Source organism: Tachysurus vachellii, chromosome 16, assembly GCF_030014155.1.
Source record: "Tachysurus vachellii isolate PV-2020 chromosome 16, HZAU_Pvac_v1, whole genome shotgun sequence".
In the NCBI taxonomy this organism is placed as follows: domain Eukaryota; kingdom Metazoa; phylum Chordata; class Actinopteri; order Siluriformes; family Bagridae; genus Tachysurus; species Tachysurus vachellii.
Genome location: NC_083475.1, coordinates 19,708,183 through 19,728,182, shown reverse-complemented (window position 1 = coordinate 19,728,182; position 20,000 = coordinate 19,708,183). Strand labels below are relative to the sequence as shown.

Sequence of the window (20,000 nt, the reverse complement as noted above, 5' to 3'; positions counted from 1 at the left end):
CATTCTGCCAACACTTTTGTGACATTTTCTCTTTTTTTCCATCCTCTCCACAGGCGCAGATTAGCTCTTTTCCAATCTCTTGCTATCTGGTTCCACAAGGACCTTTTTCATCTGACAGGTTACCTGAAAGAAACGTGGCGAGTCACCTCGGGCGTCACAGTGGTGCTGCTGTGGATAGATTAGAGCGAAAGACCGGCACTGGAGCTCGGTAGGCAGAGGGAAGCTTCAGGACACAACTCCTTTGTGTGTGTCAGTGTGTGTGTGTGGGGATTAGATTAAAGCTAATATAAAATATACTACATAAAACACAAATATTGCCTCAGGTTGCAAAATAAATGCTCTGGTGTCGTCATGAAAGGCGGCTGGAACGCTTTCACGCAACGAGCAGCATGAAGGTGATGGAGCTTCCTGACTTCCTTACAAACAAAATGATTCAACGCGGATGTTTCCGTACAACCGGCCGAATTATACGAGCGGAAACACACGGCTCTCTCTCAGACTAATAATAAGGAAACGAAGAGAGAAGCGAGCGGTCAGTTGAAAAGAGTTGCAGGACGGCCTGAAAGCAGAAGGAAATGAGAAATATATTGTACAGGATATTAACTCGGTGCATGCTGCGAGCTTACAGGAGACATAACAACCTTTCGAACTCAAAGTGAGAGTCACAGAACAGAGTTCGTCACCTTCAGTTCGTGACTATGGAAATTCTACGATTATAGATCCACTTAGCCGTTTGAGACGTCGCCACGGCAACCTTTCCAACGGTGTTTAAGTTGTTCTGGATGAGTAACTTCTGGACACCTCGGCTATAAGATACTGCAATAATTTAGTGAGACATCTTAGGGCCTTTTTACACCCGGTCACTTCATGTGTTTTCTCAGATCCGATAGCTATCTGATTTGTTAAAACCGTTCCATTTACATTAGGCCACATAAATGCGTCTCGGCGAATCGGATATCGATCCGATCTTTCTACTCCCGCCCAAAATGCAAATATATTTTACCTCATTTCCGGGGTAATTGAAACGGAACACGCTTTGGTGTATGCGGTTTTCAGAACGCAATTGAAAAGACGACGAATACTGTAAATTTGTTACGTCGGTTATGCTACAAAAAAAACAACATTTACTTAACAGAGATGCACGACTCGTGAGTCACTTGCAAGTGACGTACTTCCGTTTGGGAGGAGTATAGCGCTGACGTATGTGGCTTGAACAACCACATTCATTTACACCTGTCCAGTTTCATCTGAAACGCGTCCCAGACCACCTCCTGAAGTGGTTTGTACCATCGGATTTATATCCGTCTCGAAAATGTTTCGGATGGCATTTAGACCTGGTCTTTTTACCATCGGATAGCTATCGGATCACAGAAAACACATAAAGTGACCAGGTGTAAAAAGGACCATGATGTTGAGTTTCTTCTAACCATCAATAGCAGAGCAACATACTGGGAAATATTACAGAAGTTGCTCATCTCTTCAACTGTATCTGTTGAGATGATGGACTCCAAAATACCAAAACCCGGTAGAAATTTATAAAGGGTTTTGAATTGGCAAGTCGACTGTTGCGACCGACGTGACCTCGGGAAAGTCTGAGGATGGTCTGCCAAGAGGAACGGGCCAATACTGACCCATAAGTCTGCAAACAGCTAATTAATTCTCACTGTAGATGTTCTGATGGTGGGGTCTGAATTTCAAACATCAACATCGTCAACGCTGGCACTGTATCCTGAAGAGTCATATCACATAGCTTAATTTTAGTAAACGTTCCAAATAAGTTTGGTTTTCTTGTTTCTTGTGCTGAAGCAGTAATTGATTTACACGTGAAAAGAAGAGGTTGTTGAGAGATTCTAAAAGTGTAGGTTGCTTCCAGACAGATTTGTGTTTATCTGTGTGCGTTCCTCAAGTCGTGACGGTATCCGGAGAGCCGCTGTCCTAATCAGAGGGGAGACGGTGCTCCTTTAGGCCACATTGTTCTGTGATTGGCTGTCTCGGTGCTCGTTAATAAAGGCCCACGCTGTGTATGTGTGCCACAATTGAGCGACTCGCTCCTAATGAAGCTGCGCCTGTTGGGAACCAATCAGCAGGTGCTTGGAACTCACACACACAAAAATATACACATCAGCCAAGCAACACATGCTTAGGCAAGAGAAGGAAGAGAAGGAAGGAGAAGGAAAGAGAAGGAAAGGAAAGGTCAGTCTCATTAGTTTATCTTCATGTTTGTGTGTGTGACTGATGGAGATTGAGAGAGTGAATACAGAGGGATTAAAAAGGTCAGCTTCATTAGAGAGGCGATGGCGCCTGGTCTGTGTCAGCTCTTCCGGATGAACTTCGACTACCCTTGCAGGACGTTCTCAATCATCTCTTAAAAAGCCATCGCCGTAGCATGACTATGTTTATCCTCTCTGGATCTACACGAGATCACAGAATCCAGAAACTGAACTGCTCTCAGGTTTGATTAAATATTAGGACATTTCCCCAAAAGTAAAGATCTGAAATGGTTTAGAATATCATGTATTAAAAAAAAAAACAGCTGATGGTCAGATACATTGCATAGCAGATTCTGGGGAAAATAAATAAAAAAGCAAAGACCGGGATTAGATTTGGGGGGGAAAAACAACTAACTGGAATTGTTCGCATATCAAAAGACGCCTGTATATTTTTCCCCTTTTGTTTGCGTTGATATTTTTCCTTTTAGAATGTAAACTCCTCATGCTTTTATTACCTGTATGGTCCACGGATATGGATTAGCGCCCACACGGAGCTAAAAATCGTAGAGCCTAGGAGAAGACTAGGTGAATCCAGAGTCCATGTGGAACTGATGAAGTTTGCGGTTTGGTGTAAAACGTGGGCGGGACGGTGCTGCGATCAGAATCTGGTAGCTTGTTTCAGAAAAGATTTATGGAGCCAATCTTCAGTTGGGTTACGGCGTTAACCCACCCCTGCCCCCACCCCCCTTCCTCCTCCGCCTTTTTTTTGCAGATACATTTCTAATTAACCGAATCAGTCAGAGAGCGCAGATAGCATCGGCAAGCCATGCAGGTGCACACTGCACAGCGAGAGGGGCTGAAAGCATCCCTGTGATTACCTGGCCAGATGGAGAAAGTGAGAGAAGGGGAAAGAAATAGAGAGAGAGAGAGAGTTATGAATAGGAAGAGCTAATATAGTGCTGCAGTGCTGAGTGTTCACTTGAAGTCCAGTTCAAGCCTGATAACACACCCTGGTCTGAAATACCACAACCCAGCACTTATCAGACAGGATCCCAGCCGGTGCGCTAAGCCGAGCGGTACGGACGCAATATTATCACTAATCCTATTGTTAATATAGCAAATTTTTATTCTACAGCAGCTGTTTCTACAAGCGAGCATGATCACAGGACAAACAGCTGTAGAGGTGGAAGGTCAGAGCTGGTAAACCAAAGACTTTGTATACGTGTGTAAATGTGCTTTAGAAGCGTTTGGTCTACTTTACATACTTTGGGTGGCATTATGAGAGATCATGACAACAAGTTTTTTGTGAACAATGTACCTTCAAATAGGAAAAAAAAGCAATAATAAAAAAAAAATGTCTGAAAATAGTGTAAGAAATCATTTTCTTCTGTTTTGGCCTAAAAAATGAGCCACTTTCTGACTATTTTGAGTTTTGTCTGAAATCTGTAATTAATATAGTTTACTGATGGTAACTATAGACTTCTCTAATGTTAGCTAAGTCAACATACGCCATTCACTATTTTCCAGGGGTTTTGTTATCACGCCGTAAAGTGGGCGTGTTTTCCGGAGGTCTTGGAAAAACTTTCAAAAAAAAAAACAAAAAAAACAGCATACTACAAAAAACAGTCATACAGGTAGATTTATTTTAGAAAACAAATAAACAACCAGGGGGCATGGTGGCTTAGTGGTTAGCACTTTGCCTCACACCTCCAGGGTTGGGGGTTCGATTCCCGCCTCCACCTTGTGTGTGTGGAGTTTGCATGTTCTCCCCGTGCCTCGGGGGTTTCCTCCGGGTACTCCGGTTTCCTCCCCCGGTCCAAAGACATGCACGGTAGGTTGATTGGCATCTCTGGAAAATTGTCTGTAGTGTGTGATTGTGTGAGTGAATGAGTGTGTGTGTGTGCCCTGCGATGGGTTGGCACTCCGTTCAGGGTGTATCCTGCCTTGATGCCCGATGACGCCCGAGATAGGCGCAGGCTCCCCGTGACCCGAGGTAGTTCGGATAAGCGGTAGAAAATGAATGAATGAATGAATGAATAAACAACCAAAAACTACGGTTAGGGTTAGATTATCAAATAGGCCACACCTACCCGATGACAATATCTGTTACGCTGTTCTGAAATCCCTGGAAATAAGTGCCTGCCGTCGACATACGCTGATTTTATTTCTATCTTCATTTCCCTAGTCAGAAGTGATGACACTGTGTCCTTCAAGCAAAAAATACAGAAACCAATCAAGCGAGATGGAGGTGAAACGGTTGAGGCTTGTTCTGGATCAGTTAACACTGGAACTTTTGTTATCGCTGGTGTTAAACAGGTGAAATTCCTCCACAAAGATACGTCTGGGGTAGTAAAGATAACGCTGCTCCGTCACACCCCTTTGTCGTTGATTATTTCCCGAGAACAGCGCGTGATGGAAATGTAAATGAAGCTGAATGTGGATGAATGTCGTTAAATCGACATCCGCTGTCCTTTTTATTAAAAAGGCTTGACAGCGTTTTTAACACAGTAAGCTTAACGTTGGTTTATGTCAGTACTAACTTACGTAGGTTTTATGTAGCACTATGAACTGTCTGTATGACAAGTGCTAACAAATGGAGAAGCGGAAAAAAAAAATCACCTTCAGGCTGAGAAAGCAGAAAATCATGATGCTATGAAGAGAGATTGAGGAAAGAAGCAACTTCAAGTAAATAACAAACGTGTGTGTGTGTGTGTGTGTGTGTGTGTGTGTGTGTGTATGCCCACAGTCTTTGTCTGCAGAACTCCACCACAGGAGAGCACTACTCTAAGCATCATTGCACTCTTCCTATTTGGCCTGGGAGTGATCACGGAGGCGATTCACAATATGCCACAATATGGAGAGGAAGCCATGCTCATCTTTAAAATGGCTCCTCGTATAACAGATGACCGTTCATAGGAACGAGCTGCTGAGCCCAGGTCAATTCCATCTTCAATGCCATGGCCTTTTCCATAGGAGAAAAATAAAAATAAAAATTGGACTTGGTACTTTAACGAAACCCCCGAAGAGTGCTGGAATTTAAAATGAGGCGCAAACAAGAGACTAAAATAGTTTCTGAATCGAAACAAAATGAGTGTTACCGAACATAATAGTAAAAATGTAAAATATATTTCTGATGAATTTAGATTAGGTTGTTCACTGAGCTAGAAAAAAAAAGCTACAACCACATCTGTTAGTAATGTAACACTGTAAGAGCAGTGTGTAGAGTTGCTTAGCTAGAAAGAGACAGATGGGTCTGATCTGGTATAGTGTTGGTTTGATCTGGTATAGTGTTGGTTTGATCTGGTATAGTGTTGGTTTGATCTGGTATAGTGTTGGTCTGATCTGGTATGGTGTGGTCTGATCTGGTATAGTGTTGGTCTGATCTGGTATAGTGTTGGTCTGATCTGGTATGGTCTGATCTGGTATGGTGTGGTCTGATCTGGTATAGTGCTGGTCTGATCTGGTATAGTGTTGGTCTGATCTGGTATAGTGTTGGTCTGATCTGGTATGGTGTGGTCTGATCTGGTATGGTGTGGTCTGATCTGGTATAGTGTTGGTCTGATCTGGTATAGTGTTGGTCTGATCTGGTATAGTGTTGGTCTGATCTGGTATAGTGTTGGTCTGATCTGGTATGGTGCTGGTCTGATCTGGTATAGTGTTGGTCTGATCTGGTATAGTGTTGGTCTGATCTGGTATAGTGTGGTCTGATCTGGTATGGTCTGATCTGGTATGGTGTGGTCTGATCTGGTATAGTGCTGGTCTGATCTGGTATAGTGTTGGTCTGATCTGGTATAGTGTTGGTCTGATCTGGTATAGTGTTGGTCTGATCTGGTATGGTGTGGTCTGATCTGGTATAGTGCTGGTCTGATCTGGTATAATGTTGGTCTGATCTGGTATAGTGTTGGTCTGATCTGGTATAGTGTGGTCTGATCTGGTATGGTCTGATCTGGTATGGTGTGGTCTGATCTGGTATAGTGTTGGTCTGATCTGGTATAGTGTTGGTCTGATCTGGTATGGTCTGATCTGGTATGGTGTGGTCTGATCTGGTATAGTGTTGGTCTGATCTGGTATAGTGTTGGTCTGATCTGGTATAGTGTGGTCTGGTCTGGTATGGTGTGGTCTGATCTGGTATAGTGTTGGTCTGATCTGGTATAGTGTTGGTCTGATCTGGTATAGTGTGGTCTGATCTGGTATAGTGTGGTCTGATCTGGTATGGTGTGGTCTGATCTGGTATGGTGTTGGTCTGATCTGGTATGGTGTGGTCTGATCTGGTATGGTGTGGTCTGATCTGGTATGGTGTGGTCTGATCAGGTATGGTGTGGTCTGATCTGGTATGGTCTGATCTGGTATGGTCTGATCTGGTATGGTGTGGTCTGATCTGGTATGGTGTGGTCTGATCTGGTATGGTGTGGTCTGATCTGGTATGGTGTGGTCTGATCTGGTATGGTGTGGTCTGATCTGGTATGGTGTTGGGCTGATCTGGTATGGTGTGGTCTGATCTGGTATGGTGTGGTCTGATCTGGTATGGTGTGGTCTGATCTGGTATGGTGTGGTCTGATCTGGTATGGTGTGGTCTGATCTGGTATGGTGTGGTCTGTACTGTTATAGTATTGTATGAACTGGTATGGTGTGGTCTTATCTGGTATAGTGTGGTCGGATGTGGTATAGTGTGGTCTGATCTGGAATAGTGCGGTGTGAACTGGTAAAGTGCGGTGTGAACTGGTATAATATGTGGTCTGAACTGGAATAGCATATGATCTTAACTGCTATAATGTGGTCTGAACTGGTTTAGTGTGTGGTGTGAACGGTATAGTGTCTTGTAGTCTGCTCTGAACTGGTATGCTGTGGTCAGAATGGGTATAGTGTGGTCGGAAATGGTATAAGTGTGGTGTGAACTGGTATAGTGTGGTCTGAACTGGTTTAGTGTGGTCTGAAATGGTATAAGTGTGGTGTGAACTGGTATAGTGTGGTCTGAACTGGAAAAGTGCGGTAGTTAAAGCAGTCAAGTAGTTAAGGCTCTGGGTTATTGATTAGAAGATCTGTGTTCAAGCCCCAGTACTGCCAGGCTGCCACTGTTGAGCCCTAGAATTCTATTTCTATTCTAATGTATAGTGTGAATATAATATGGCCTGTACTGGTGTATCTGATTTGGTTTAGTTTCGATTCTTACAAAATGACCGTTCCCCTTCAGCCGTGGTTCTGTATGAAAATTACACACTTTAACATTAAAACATTTCACTGCAGTAGTGAAAAAAAAACCTGTAAAGGCTGAACAGAGACTCAAGCTGCCATGCAGGGATTAAGTCTGACTGTGGGAAAAAACTCGGGGTATTACCTTTTATTCAAAAGGTGTGAAGAGAAGTCTTTAAAAGGACACTGGCGCTATTTAGACATGTTACACTACAGTGTGTTTGTCAGTGTGTGTGAGGGGGACTTTGAATTGAAACGGTCCGAGTCACTATTTAAGTACAGAAAATGTGCAACAAAAATGCTCCGTCCAAAACAACAGACAACACAACCACACATTTCAAAACTAACGCCAAATAGATATTGGAAAACATTAGAAAGGAATCCACAGTGCTTAAGGAAAGTAGTTAATTATATAGTTATTAAAAAATGGAGAGCTGCAGCGGCGGTACAAAGACACACACAAGGCCAGGGATGTGGCAAACAGGCTGGCAGCCACGGAGCAGAGGCGTCTTTGATTCGAGGTAATTATAAAAGAAAAAGAGAGCCCAAAACAAAAGAGCGGCTTTATGGAGCGGTCGCTATCTGGAGAGTTGCTCATTAGCTCAGCAGGGTAATTAGCAAGATGCTGCAGTCCTCGTTAAGGAGAAGTCATAATCGTAAACAAACGACGGTAAACTCCTGCCGCGGTCCCTTCTGTAATGAACTACCACTGATCTCAAAATAAAAGTGAAGTCACGAGCATGCTCACAAAGAGCATGGACTGTCAGATAAACATGGATAGGGTTGAAGTATGAAGTTGAAATGATGTCCCATAATGCCTCTTATCTCTGCTCTTTAATCCGGCAATCCTCCGGTGCCGGACTCCGGATGACAAGGTAAATTTAGACACGAGCGTCTCAGCACACACGGCTAACTGTGAACTGAAAGTCGAGTAGTAAATTGTACGGAAAAGCTAAATTTCTCTTAAGAAATCTGTATTGTATCACGGATGGATTTTTTTGCAACGTCAGTTGTTCAAGTCCTTGATGAATTTATGAAGAAACTCTGTTCATTCTGTTCTGTAGCATTTTAACAAGGTGTAAATTTAGCAATTTTGTCTAACAGACCCATCATCTTGTGTCAGTGGAAACAGTCCAAAGGGAACGAGGCATGAGGTAAATCACTGACCCCGGGACTAAGACTACTGTTTAGATTCACAAGCAGATAAAGTGAAATTCAGGGGCAAATCTGTTCAGGAAAGGAAATAGCTTATGCTTACAGCTCACAAGTACAATACACCTGCTGCAGGTACACACAGGGGCTTTTTACACCTGGTCACTTCATGCTTTTTCTGTGATCAGATAGCTATCCGATGGTAAAAAGACCAGGTCTAAATGCCCTCTGAAACGTTTTCGAGACGGATATAAATCCGATGGTTCTACCGACTTCAGGAGGTGGTCTGGGACGCATTTCAGATGAAACTGGTCAGGTGTAAATGATTGTGGTTGTTCAAGCCACATACGTCAGCGCTCCTCCCAAACAGAAGTACGTCACTCGCAAGTGACTCACGAGTCGTGCATCGCGCTAGAAACAAATAACATAGACGACATGCAGGGTTGGATGAAAGTGTCCAATAAAAGCTTTGTAAAACATATAGAAACAAAAGTATATTTAAGTATATAAACCAAAGCGTGTTTCGTTTCAATTACCCCGGAAATGAGGTAAAATATATTTGCATTTTGGGCGGGAGTAGAAAGATCGGATCGATATCCAATTCGCTAAGTTGCATTTATGTGGCCTAATGTAAATGGAACAGTTTTAACAAATCAGATAGCTATCGGATCAGAGAAAACACATGAAGTGACCGGGTGTAAAAAGGCCCACAGCATGAAGATATGACATAGTCCAGTCCCTGCAGGATTTCAAGAAAAAAATTTCAAAATGGCTGCAGATTTTTTGAGGCGCTTCGTGTGATGACATCACAACACGCGTTCAGACAAATCCCAGTTCCTTGAGCACAACTCTTATAGAGGTTATTACATATTTCTGCACTGGTGTGGTAGAGAATATTCTTGTGCATGGTTTTCACAAATGTACGTAGTTTTCCCCACACGAAAGGCAAAAAAAATCTTGCTCTCAAACATCACAAACATTTAAAAAAAAAAACAATCACAGAAAAACACCGGACTGAATATTTGAATTAAAGCCTTTAAAGCGACAAATAAACTGCATTAATTGTATCGACAGATCCTATAGTAAAAAAGGAAACGGACAAAGAAGAGAAAAATAGGGTTAATATATAAAAATTATGGAAAGCTACCTGTAGAAGAGGTCTCTGGACGCCCAGGTTCTTCATGGTGTCAGCGCTGGCCAGGATTTTGAGAGGATCAGCCACTTTAGTGACCGTTTCTATTTCTTTATTGGTCTCGGTACGCACTTGGTTCAGAAACAACTCGTTGATATAGTAGGTGAGGAAGGTTCGGAGCTGGCACTGCTTCCCTGGACCCATGCTCGACTCGATCTCCTGAATGAACCTGTAGGGAGACGGAGACCGAGTAAGAACCTAGAACGTCTCACAGGAAGGAAAAGCATATTCAAGCGTATAGACTTTGACTGCAGCTTAAAATCCCTATGAAATGGGCTTTGATTCCACATGTTGAATATTTCCTTCTGAAGTCACAGAATGAGCGTAATGACTGATTTACACAGGGGCGCAGAAGTACGGTGAGGCACACCACACCATCACCGACCCTAAACGAACCTGAGTGCAGGTGCATAAAGTCATGCTTCTGATCATTCTAAAATAGTGAGACTTTTGCCATGAATGGCAAAGTTTATAACTACTATGTCGCACAAACACCACACCGTCCCTGATGAATAATTCCAACCTTTAGGATGGCTGGAAAAAGAAATAATGCACAGGAACAGAGACAGGGCCAAAAAACACACCATCAACCAAGTTTGCTGCTAACAAGCTGCTTTCACGGACCACACGATGACGGGTACCTTCCTCAGAGCCGTACAGTTCGAACCGTTGTTCGATTCGCATTACCATACCATCCAATTTTTTTTATCCGTACCTGAAAAGGGAAAGGCGAAAATCTCTGAAACACTAAATTTGATTTTGAGGAAAGAAAGCAGTAAACGCATGGCTAGGTTTCCAGCTCCAACCACACTGCTGCTGCATGAGAATCTGTCACATCTGTCAAAGCTGAAGCCAAACTGCTTGTCAGGTAAGACATGGCAGACTGGGTGACGATGATTGATTTATGGCATTACATTAGACATGGCAATTCAGGGAACTTCAGGTAGTGACTCGGCCTCAGCTGGCTGAACGGCTCAGCAGGAACGGACTTGGATGAATATTATATACTGTACGGAGCGTACGATTTTGTTCTGTGCCGACCTGAACGGACGCGTCACTTATTTCAGCTCGGGTTGATGTTAAACAGAGAAATCGCTTAAGGTTTATCTAAAGAGAAGCAGAAAAAAGCTCAGTGCCAGGAATGTGTCGATAACTCTGTCCCTAATGACGAGGATCCGGGCAAATGGGCATGCAGATATCAATGATAGGTTTTGTTTTGTTTCCTCCCATGTTGGCACATCCCTAGTGAAGCACACAAGAGAAGGGAAGTGTAGTTGAGGGACCAGGCCATCCCACACAAACTGACAGTGGCTATAGATCAGCCAGGGGTGTTGATTTATCATCATGTACACACAGAAGCTTACACCTTAAACCGCTTCTCTCAGCAATGCTCCAGCCAATTAGCTTAGCCCGTCTAGGATGCTCGGATCTCTCAGTATGTGTTTCACACACCAAAAAAAAATAGACATAAAACATGGTTCACTTAGTTCAACCATTATAAAACACAATTCTGCCCATAATTAACGTTGGCCGCTATCGAGCACGGCCTCCTCCTTATTACGATCGTCAAATGAGAGATCAGCGCAGATGGATTTGTGTAAACTGGCACATTAGAAGTGCTCATCCGACAATGAGGAGAAGCAGTGAAACGATCAATAAGTAAAAATGTCCATCTGTTTATACACTCAAGGCTATTTTACGACGAGTTAAGCTGCAGTTTGATCAGAGTTTCAGTGATTTCAAACTGAATTGGGCCTGAAATCAAAACTGGTGTTAGTGAAAAATAAATCTCACAAATGATCGTGTGCAGAAAAACCAACGACCCGATAAAGATGAATCGTTTTACGTTCCTCAATTTAAACAGAGGTGGGAAGAGTATCCGAAATCTGTACAGAACAGAATAGAAGAATAGAACTAGGGGCATAGAAGCCTTTATTTTCGACACATATACATTACAGCACAGTGGAATTCTTTTCTTCACATATCCCAACTGAGGAAGTTGGGGTCAGAGTGCAGGGGCAGCTATGATACAGCACCCCTGGAGCAGGGAGGGTTGAGGGCCTTGATCAAGGGCCCAACAGTGGCAGCTTGGCTGTGCTGGGCCTTGAACCCCGATCCTCCGATCAACAACCCAGAGCCTTAACCAGCTGAGCCACCACTGCCCTGATTACTTGTACTCAAGTAAAACGTACAAGTAATTCTGGGAATATTTACTCAAGTAAAAGTAAAAGAAACGATCTTAATAGTTACTTGAGTAAGAGTATGCTGTTCAATTTATGTAAGCATCTCATTATAAAACTATTCTTTTTTGACATCTTGGAATAAAAAGACGTAAACTGAACGTGAGGCATGGGTGATCTGCCTCCGACAACTCGCACACGTAAGCAGGAGAGACGTAGCAGCACTCTCGCGAAGCAGCCTCTCCAACGTCTCGTGAGATTTGCGGACAAGTCATATACACTCGTTATTTAAAAAATCTCATATTTACTACCATTTGGCAGAAACGGAGGAACGCCGCCAAATGTAGGGAAGTAAAAGTAAAGTTTTTTTTAAGTAAGAGTAAAAGTGCACATCACATTTAAATATACTATAAAAGTACAAGTTACCCAAAAAATTTACTCAAGTAAATGCAATTCGTTACTGAACAATTCGTACATCTGAATTTAAATACCCCCAAGACACAAGAGCTATTGCAAGAGTAATTACTCGAAAAAAATCACACACTCGTCCAAAGGATCACTGAGATCCTTTTATAAATTCTTGAGCTCTGTACTGGATTTTATTGAGAACCTAACGGTGTTATCTTGACTTTCTCAGTAGAGCCTTATTAGACATTAACCATGTTTTTTAAAATAATTATTTCTTTTTTCATTTTATTTTTGCTGTGGCCTTTAGGGAGGGTGGTGGATAGCGATTTTGTTGCTGTATTGATTGGTTTAGAATGTATATTTCCTGCCCCTATCCTCTTGTCTTTTGACACAATTCTATTTTCCAACCTTCACTTGGAGGAGAACCTTCATTTGGCTGAGACTGGAGTTCAGAAGAGTTTTACCAACTTGAACCTCTTTATAGGCCACCTGACTCTGACTCGGTCTCTCTGTGACCATCGACAGCTCATAACAGATCAGACAGGATGAAGCTTTTCTCACAAAATGTTTCACATAAGCATTGTTTTCGGTGCTGAGTTTCTACGGCATTACTCGATCCCATCTGATCAACACAATTACTGTATGAATAATATTGCTCAAGCAACCGATTATCAAGACCAGGAATTCAATTCGTTTGAATTTCTTCATCGAGTTATCACCTGAATAACATTTGGAAACATTAAAGTCATTAACTCCAGGCTCTTGCGACCCGCTAATTGCAGAAACCATGATAACTTATGATAATTATCAGGATTCTAGCTTCGTACAAATAGAATAGTGAAATCCCTGTTATACTCATTTAAACCCCCTGGAGCTGAAATAAATTTACTAATGGACGTCGGTGTATCTGAACAGTGCCGGCGTTTAGGCAGTGATATAAAATAAAATAAAAAATAAATATATAAAGATGACTCCATTATCAATCCATCACATCCTTGGAGTAAAGGCCATATTATTCATCACATATGGTGCTTGTACATCCTGCTTTCTCTCTCTCTGCGGTTCTCCCGGATCCCTTGGTTGCTTCTCTGTTGATATTTTGCTCACATAAATCTTCCTGATTGCTTGCATTAGGAGGAAAATACGGGGCGACGGTTTCTTCAGAGGCCCTTTGGATTTCTTGGCCTAATCAAATTCCGCTGAGTGCGATCTGATTGGGTCGCTGATGCTGCCGCAGCCGCCGCCGCCGCCGAAAGAGAAACGCTGACCGAAGGAATCGGCGAGTAAAAATATGAAGAAGAAGCCGTCAAACATGTTGTAAAGAAGTGAAAAGTTTATTAGTAGAATAATAAGAAACACAGTCGAAGGACGAATGCAGCCAAAGCTCAGTATCCGACTGAAAACACTGCTTCCTTAAGCACAGAGGAGCAATTAGACACATGCAGGAGCAAACAGCATGATGAAAATAACAGTGAAAAAAATTTCCCCATTATCTCCATCATTTCATTTCTACCAGGGCTTCGTTTTTACCGCCGCTGCAGAGTGACTGAACCTGGTCTGATCGTGACATCTTATCGCTCACCGCGCTCTTTTTGTTTACTGTAAGCTTCTCGATGAAGATGAATAACTGAGGGGATTTGACCTTAGTGTCTCTTCGTATTTATATCCCAGTTGTAAATACGGATAAGCACTAAAGAGTTCCCGAATCCTTGGAGGAAATAAACAAAAACATAGAGATGTAGATTCCTCAATTTCATGTGTATATGACTATGTCTGGAGGTGCCAATAATTTTAATTTTATTGTTCTATTTTAAAAAAAAATAATTTAGAACAAATTTATTACAACTAAAAGGCAGATTTCTGAAATTAAGAAAAAAATCCTTTTGATTTTACCTGCATCAAAGCTGCTGATTATTTTGGAGCACAAACATAAGCACCCACATATACACACAAATTCTAAAGTCTAAAGAATTTAAAATACATTTTATATTTTTAATTACTTTTCTTCTCCATTTTTCATTATACTTTAGATTTTTTTTAAATATATTTTTTAAATGTGTGTATATATATTTACACACGCACACACACACACATATATAATACATATATACATAAAATATAAAAAGTATATAAATATAAAGTTCTCCTATATAATTTGCCAATAATTAAATAATGAATGAATACTTGAATAATTTAAATAATTTATAAATATAATTTAATAATAATTGTAGCTTGTCAAAAGATAAGTAAAAAAAGTTATGAAATGAGGAATAGAATGATGAAAATGGATGTGAATTAATTATAGTGTGTGTGTGTGTGTGTGTGTGTGTGTCTTACACATACTGACGTGTAGTGGAAGGTTCAGACTGGGCGAAGAAAAAAGAGCGAATCCCTAAATACAAAGCACTACTAAGACTTTCCTGCATTCACAGGTACATGACAATTACATGGCACTGATTGGCAGAGCAGAGAGAAAACTTGTCCAAACGTATCAGCTATATGACACGTACACGTCTTTTAGCGTTAAATACAGTCATTACCGAGGCTGCACAATTAACCGTGCTAGAAACGTAAGCCCAGATTTTGTCTGTCTCAGCTAATTAAATAGAACAGAGAAGCGAGAGATGTTAAATATAGATGATTAGCATTAGATGAACAGTTAGAAAAAGATGACATGGTCAAAGACTATGTTATAACTCAATGACATCTCATGAAAAAAAAATAAATAAATAAACAGGAACTTAATCATGTCTGACAAATTCTTCTCATTAACTTTGGACAAAATCTAAACTATGTAGAAAAAAAAACTAAAAAAATTAAACTGATTTTCAATTGATTACTTGGACACGTGAGTAACACTGGAGTTCCAGTAAAGTATTAAACATTTAAAATATTATATCGCCGGCTGGATATCTAATATTTGCAATAGAGTCTAGGATGCGTGATGAGAAAACATCGGCGTTAGCAGTAACACGCTATTAGACTCACACGGATAACGTCCAGCTACGTATTTTCTTTTCGCCGTAGCTTACTGGTCAACGCTTCAGTGTTTCTACCTGGAAGGTGTGAGGCGAACGTGCTAACCACTAAGCCACCGTGCCCCCTGTCAGAAGATATTTATTTTATTATTTATGTAGTGTTTACAGCAACACGTTCCATAAACGCTATGTTTATAATGACATAGGACTATATTTAAAATGTTATAATGCAGCCATCATACACAGTTACATACACGTTTAACGTACATTTGTAAATTAACGAAACTTAAGAACCGTTCCCCCTCACCAGAAACATCATGATTGTATTTAGCTACATGTAGCATCTATATTAGTTATAGATTCATTATTATAGCTTATAAACTGCATTTGTCAGCTTTATGAAGTGTTTGAAATGTTTTAAACAGAAATGTTTCATTTACTATTACGATTATATTCTATTTAATTAAACTCAAAACTAACCTGCGGCTCCACCCAGCTTTACATTACTTTATGTTATGCTTTATGTCACAACACTATGCAGAGTTAATGTTGTAAAATGTTGTAAAGTTTTGCAGCAGGATGTAAAATTTACAATATGTTAAACAACTAAAATATTTGATGTTTTGTATTTTTATTTATTACAATATGTTGTAAAGTTTTGCAGTTTATTGTACAATAACGTACAATAGTTACGACAACTGAAAGGAATTATAAAATGTTGTAAACATTTTGTAATACATTTTGTCTGGTAGTATTTAAAATTCTGCAGTATGTTGTAAATATTACAACAGAACATTACGGTATGTTACGAGTAGGGATGTACCGATCCGATATTTTGGATCGGTATTCGGCACCGATCCAAGCATTTTGAGTGGATCGGGTATCGGTGGTGCATGACCGATCCAAATCCGATACCCGTGGTCATGGGTATCGCACTTTTCAGAGCGCCGCCATTCGAATCCATTGCGCTTGAGGAATGCCCTAATAAATTAAACTCCATTCCGCGTTTTACCTACAGCATTGACCACGATCCTGCTTCCTGAAAAATACACTTATATATTAAATTACATTAATAAAAATAAATATAATAAATTTTATAGGAAATATGTTGCACAACCGCCTGCGACAGACAGGCAAGTTTAGCAGGCGCCCTTTCCATTTACCTCAGCGCGTTAAACATGTCGCTCATTTGCGTGCAAGGTTTACTGTTTAATACAGTTTGCATTGTGTTTCAAGAGTTCTAATATAAAGATTCACTTTAAAATATTGCCTTTTCTTCAGAAAATAATTTAATTTAATAATTGCAGTTTAGTAGGGGGCACGGTGGCTTAGTGGTTAGCACGTTCGCCTCACACCTCCAGGGTTGGGGGTTCGATTCCCGCCTCCGCCTTGTGTGTGTGGAGTTTGCATGTTCTCCCCGTGCCTCGGGGGTTTCCTCCGGGTACTCCGGTTTCCTCCCCCGGTCCAAAGACATGCATGGTAGGTTGATTGTCATCTCTGGAAAATTGTCCGTAGTGTGTGATTGTGTGAGTGAATGAGAGTGTGTGTGTGCCCTGTGATGGGTTGGCACTCCGTCCAGGGTGTATCCTGCCTTGATGCCCGATGACGCCTGAGATAGGCACAGGCTCCCCGTGACCCGAGGTAGATCGGATAAGCGGTAGAAAATGAATGAATGAATTGCAGTTTAGATTGTTATACCACTAACTGTTAAAAGTACTGTTTGCTACTGCATTAATACTGCATTCTTGTGTTTTCACTGTTCACTTTCCAGTAATGGGCTTTTTTGTATTTCTTTGCCAGAAACAAATACATCTTAGTAACTAAACGAATTCTATACATTCTTTAGTTTTAAAGGTAGAAAAGAACACAGGTATCGGATCGGTATCGGTATCGGATCGGAAGAGAAAAAGTGGTATCGGTACATCCCTAGTTACGAGGTTGTATAATAAATTACAGAACATAAATAAAATTTTGCGGTATTATAGCAAATTTCGTTGTAAAGTTCTGTAATATGTTGCAAAAAATGTCAGTATTTTGTAAAATTTACTAGTATGCTGTAAGCGCAAAAACTCTGTAGTATGTTGTGATGTTTTACAGCATTTTGTAAAGTTCTGCAGTATTCCATGAAATTTGTTATATTTGTAATGTTGTGCAGAATTTTGACAAATTTTTTAGAATGTTGTAAAGTTTTTACAGAATTGTTACAAGGTTGTTTAATGAATTACATAATTTTATGTTTTGTGATTATGGTAAGGTTTGCAGAATTGTTGTAATGATGTAAACATTTGCAGTATTTTGTAAAGTTTGTAGCATGTTGTAACGTTTTGCGGTAATTTGTAGAATTTTGTAGTATGTTGTAAAAACGAGATAATGTTATGTTTCACAGTACAATCTGAAATTGTGTAAAGTTTTGCAGCGTGTTGTAAATATCTTGGAGTGCGCTGTTCGGTCGTAAAATTTCTAATGTGTTATACAGCTTTGCATTATGTTATAAAGTTTAGAAGTAGAATAAAAGTTCATTATAATTGCGGTAGTATAATTTATTTTTATAATACGTTTGTTGATTTGGTGACGGAAACTCAGCTTATAACATACGCTACGAAAGACAAGCCTGTGTTCTGTTGTGTCTTACTCAAACTGGCTGAATCGACGTGCTAAATAATTCTGATTTAGAAATGTAAGCCTTGCGGTCTAATCTGCAGTCTGTTACACAAACACATCTCAGTGCCAGCACCAAAGAAAAAAAGCACCATAGTCCATAGTTTTTAAATAAAAACAAAACAAAAACCCTACTCCAGGGTGGATTACACAGTCAGACCCTGAGCTCGGTTTCCACGGAGACACCACGGCAACACCGCCGTCACGTCTGCACCGGTGTGGGCCGGCCCTGTCTGTGAAATCTTAATTAAGCAATGTTTAAATCTGCTTAGCAAATTAAAAGAGGTTGGGGGTGGGACTTCCTTATCTACCAGACGCAAATCGGCTGTCTCCTTAAACAGTCGTCTTTCGTTCGGGATTTAAGATCCGCTCTGTTCCCGTTCCCGCTCCCGCCCGTCTCCACAGACTGGACAAGGTGTACGCAGTATGAGACAATGCATAACTCAGAGTTAATAAGGAGATTAAGACACGTAATTATAGGCGCGTTCGTTCGCGTGCCTCCTGCTGAAACAGAACTGCTGTGCGACGATCAGGACCAAATGGCACCAGTAATTGTTCGCCAAGAGGCAATCTTCATTTGTCCGGTGGATAATGAGCCTCACACACACACAGACACACACACATAAACACACACACACACATTCACAGGGAAGAATAGGGAAGAGAGGGACAAGAGGGACATCTTTTCCCCATGATGGTGTGTGCACAGTTTGCAGTTTCATCATCTACATCTACTTACAGCTACACATTACCTGTTTACTGTGTAAAGTGGAGTAAGACTCGGTCACGGTCAGCCCTGTCCTAATCCCAGACAGGAGGAAAGAGGACAAAGTGGACGATCGATAACGAGACCGGAGCTTGCAGTGAAGTGAAAGAGAGAACGTGAGAGAAATAGAGGGAAGTGGGAAAAAAGAGAATGAGAAACAAGGACAGAAAGAGAGAAAAATACAAATATAGAAGAAATTAAAGGAAAAGATAAAAAAGGGAAAAAAGAAAGATTAAGAGAAAAATAATAGAAAAACAAAAAAGCTCCTAAAGGGCACAGCATGGAGGGTAAAAAGACTGATCGGCAGGCAGGCAGGCAGAGGAAGGAGGGAAGGAAGGTAAAGTAAAAAAAAAAATAAAGGAGAAAGAAAGGAAAGAAAGAAAGAAAGAAAGAAAGAAAGAAAGAAAGAAAGAAAGAAAGAAAGAAAGAAAAAGAAAGGGAGAAACAAAGTAAGGGAGAAAGAAAGAAAGAAAGAAAGAAAGAAAGAAAGAAAGAAAGAAAGAAAGAAAGAAAGAAAGAAAGAAAGAAAGAAAAAGAAAGGGAGAAACAAAGTAAGGGAGAAAGAAAGAAAGAAAGAAAGAAAGAAAGAAAGAAAGAAAGAAAGAAAGAAAGAAAGAAAGAAAGAAAAAGAAAGGGAGAAACAAAGTAAGGGAGAAAGAAAGAAAGAAAGAAAAAGAAAGGGAGAAAGAAAGAAAGAAAGAAAGAAAGAAAGAAAGAAAGAAAGAAAGAAAGAAAGAAAGAAAGAAAGAAAGAAAGGGAGAAACAAAGTAAGGGAGAAAGAAAGAAAGAAAGAAAGAAAGAAAGAAAGAAAGAAAGAAAGAAAGAAAGAAAGAAAGAAAGAAAGAAAAAGTTAAAATGAGAAGCAGTGAGAGAAAACCACACTGAAGAACCAGTAAATCGTGTAGGCGAGAAACAAAAAGAAGAGAGAAAGAAAGATTGATAGTGTTCCAGAACAAATGGGATAGAAGAAAAGAGTAAAATGAAAAAGTAAAAAAAAACAAAGAAGAGAAACACAGGAAGACGACTGAACGGCTACTGAACCTTCAATCATTTCTAAATACTTCTCCATATTTACTTCTTCTTATTATTTATTACTAGAATAATTGTCTAGTTTTGGTTGTTGACGCTTATGGAGCTGATCTACAGATGAGAGCTGTGGGGAAACAAAATAAAGTCCCTGGGAGAAATCTCTCGCTCCACATGTGCTGAGAATCATCAAATTAAACCCTGAAGCCCCAAAAACCCCTTCAAGTCTTCTCAATGACG

General features: G+C 40.5%; 1 protein-coding gene across 1 annotated transcript in view; it reads right to left on the bottom strand.

The window, feature by feature from the left end:
- Nucleotides 1-20,000, bottom strand: part of exoc4 (exocyst complex component 4) — a 160,910-nt gene that overhangs the window by 45,591 nt on the left and 95,319 nt on the right. Inside the window, exon 11 of the mRNA XM_060889656.1 lies at nt 9,700-9,913. Coding sequence (XP_060745639.1) covers nt 9,700-9,913 — 214 coding nt within the window. The remainder of the gene's footprint in view (nt 1-9,699; nt 9,914-20,000) is intronic.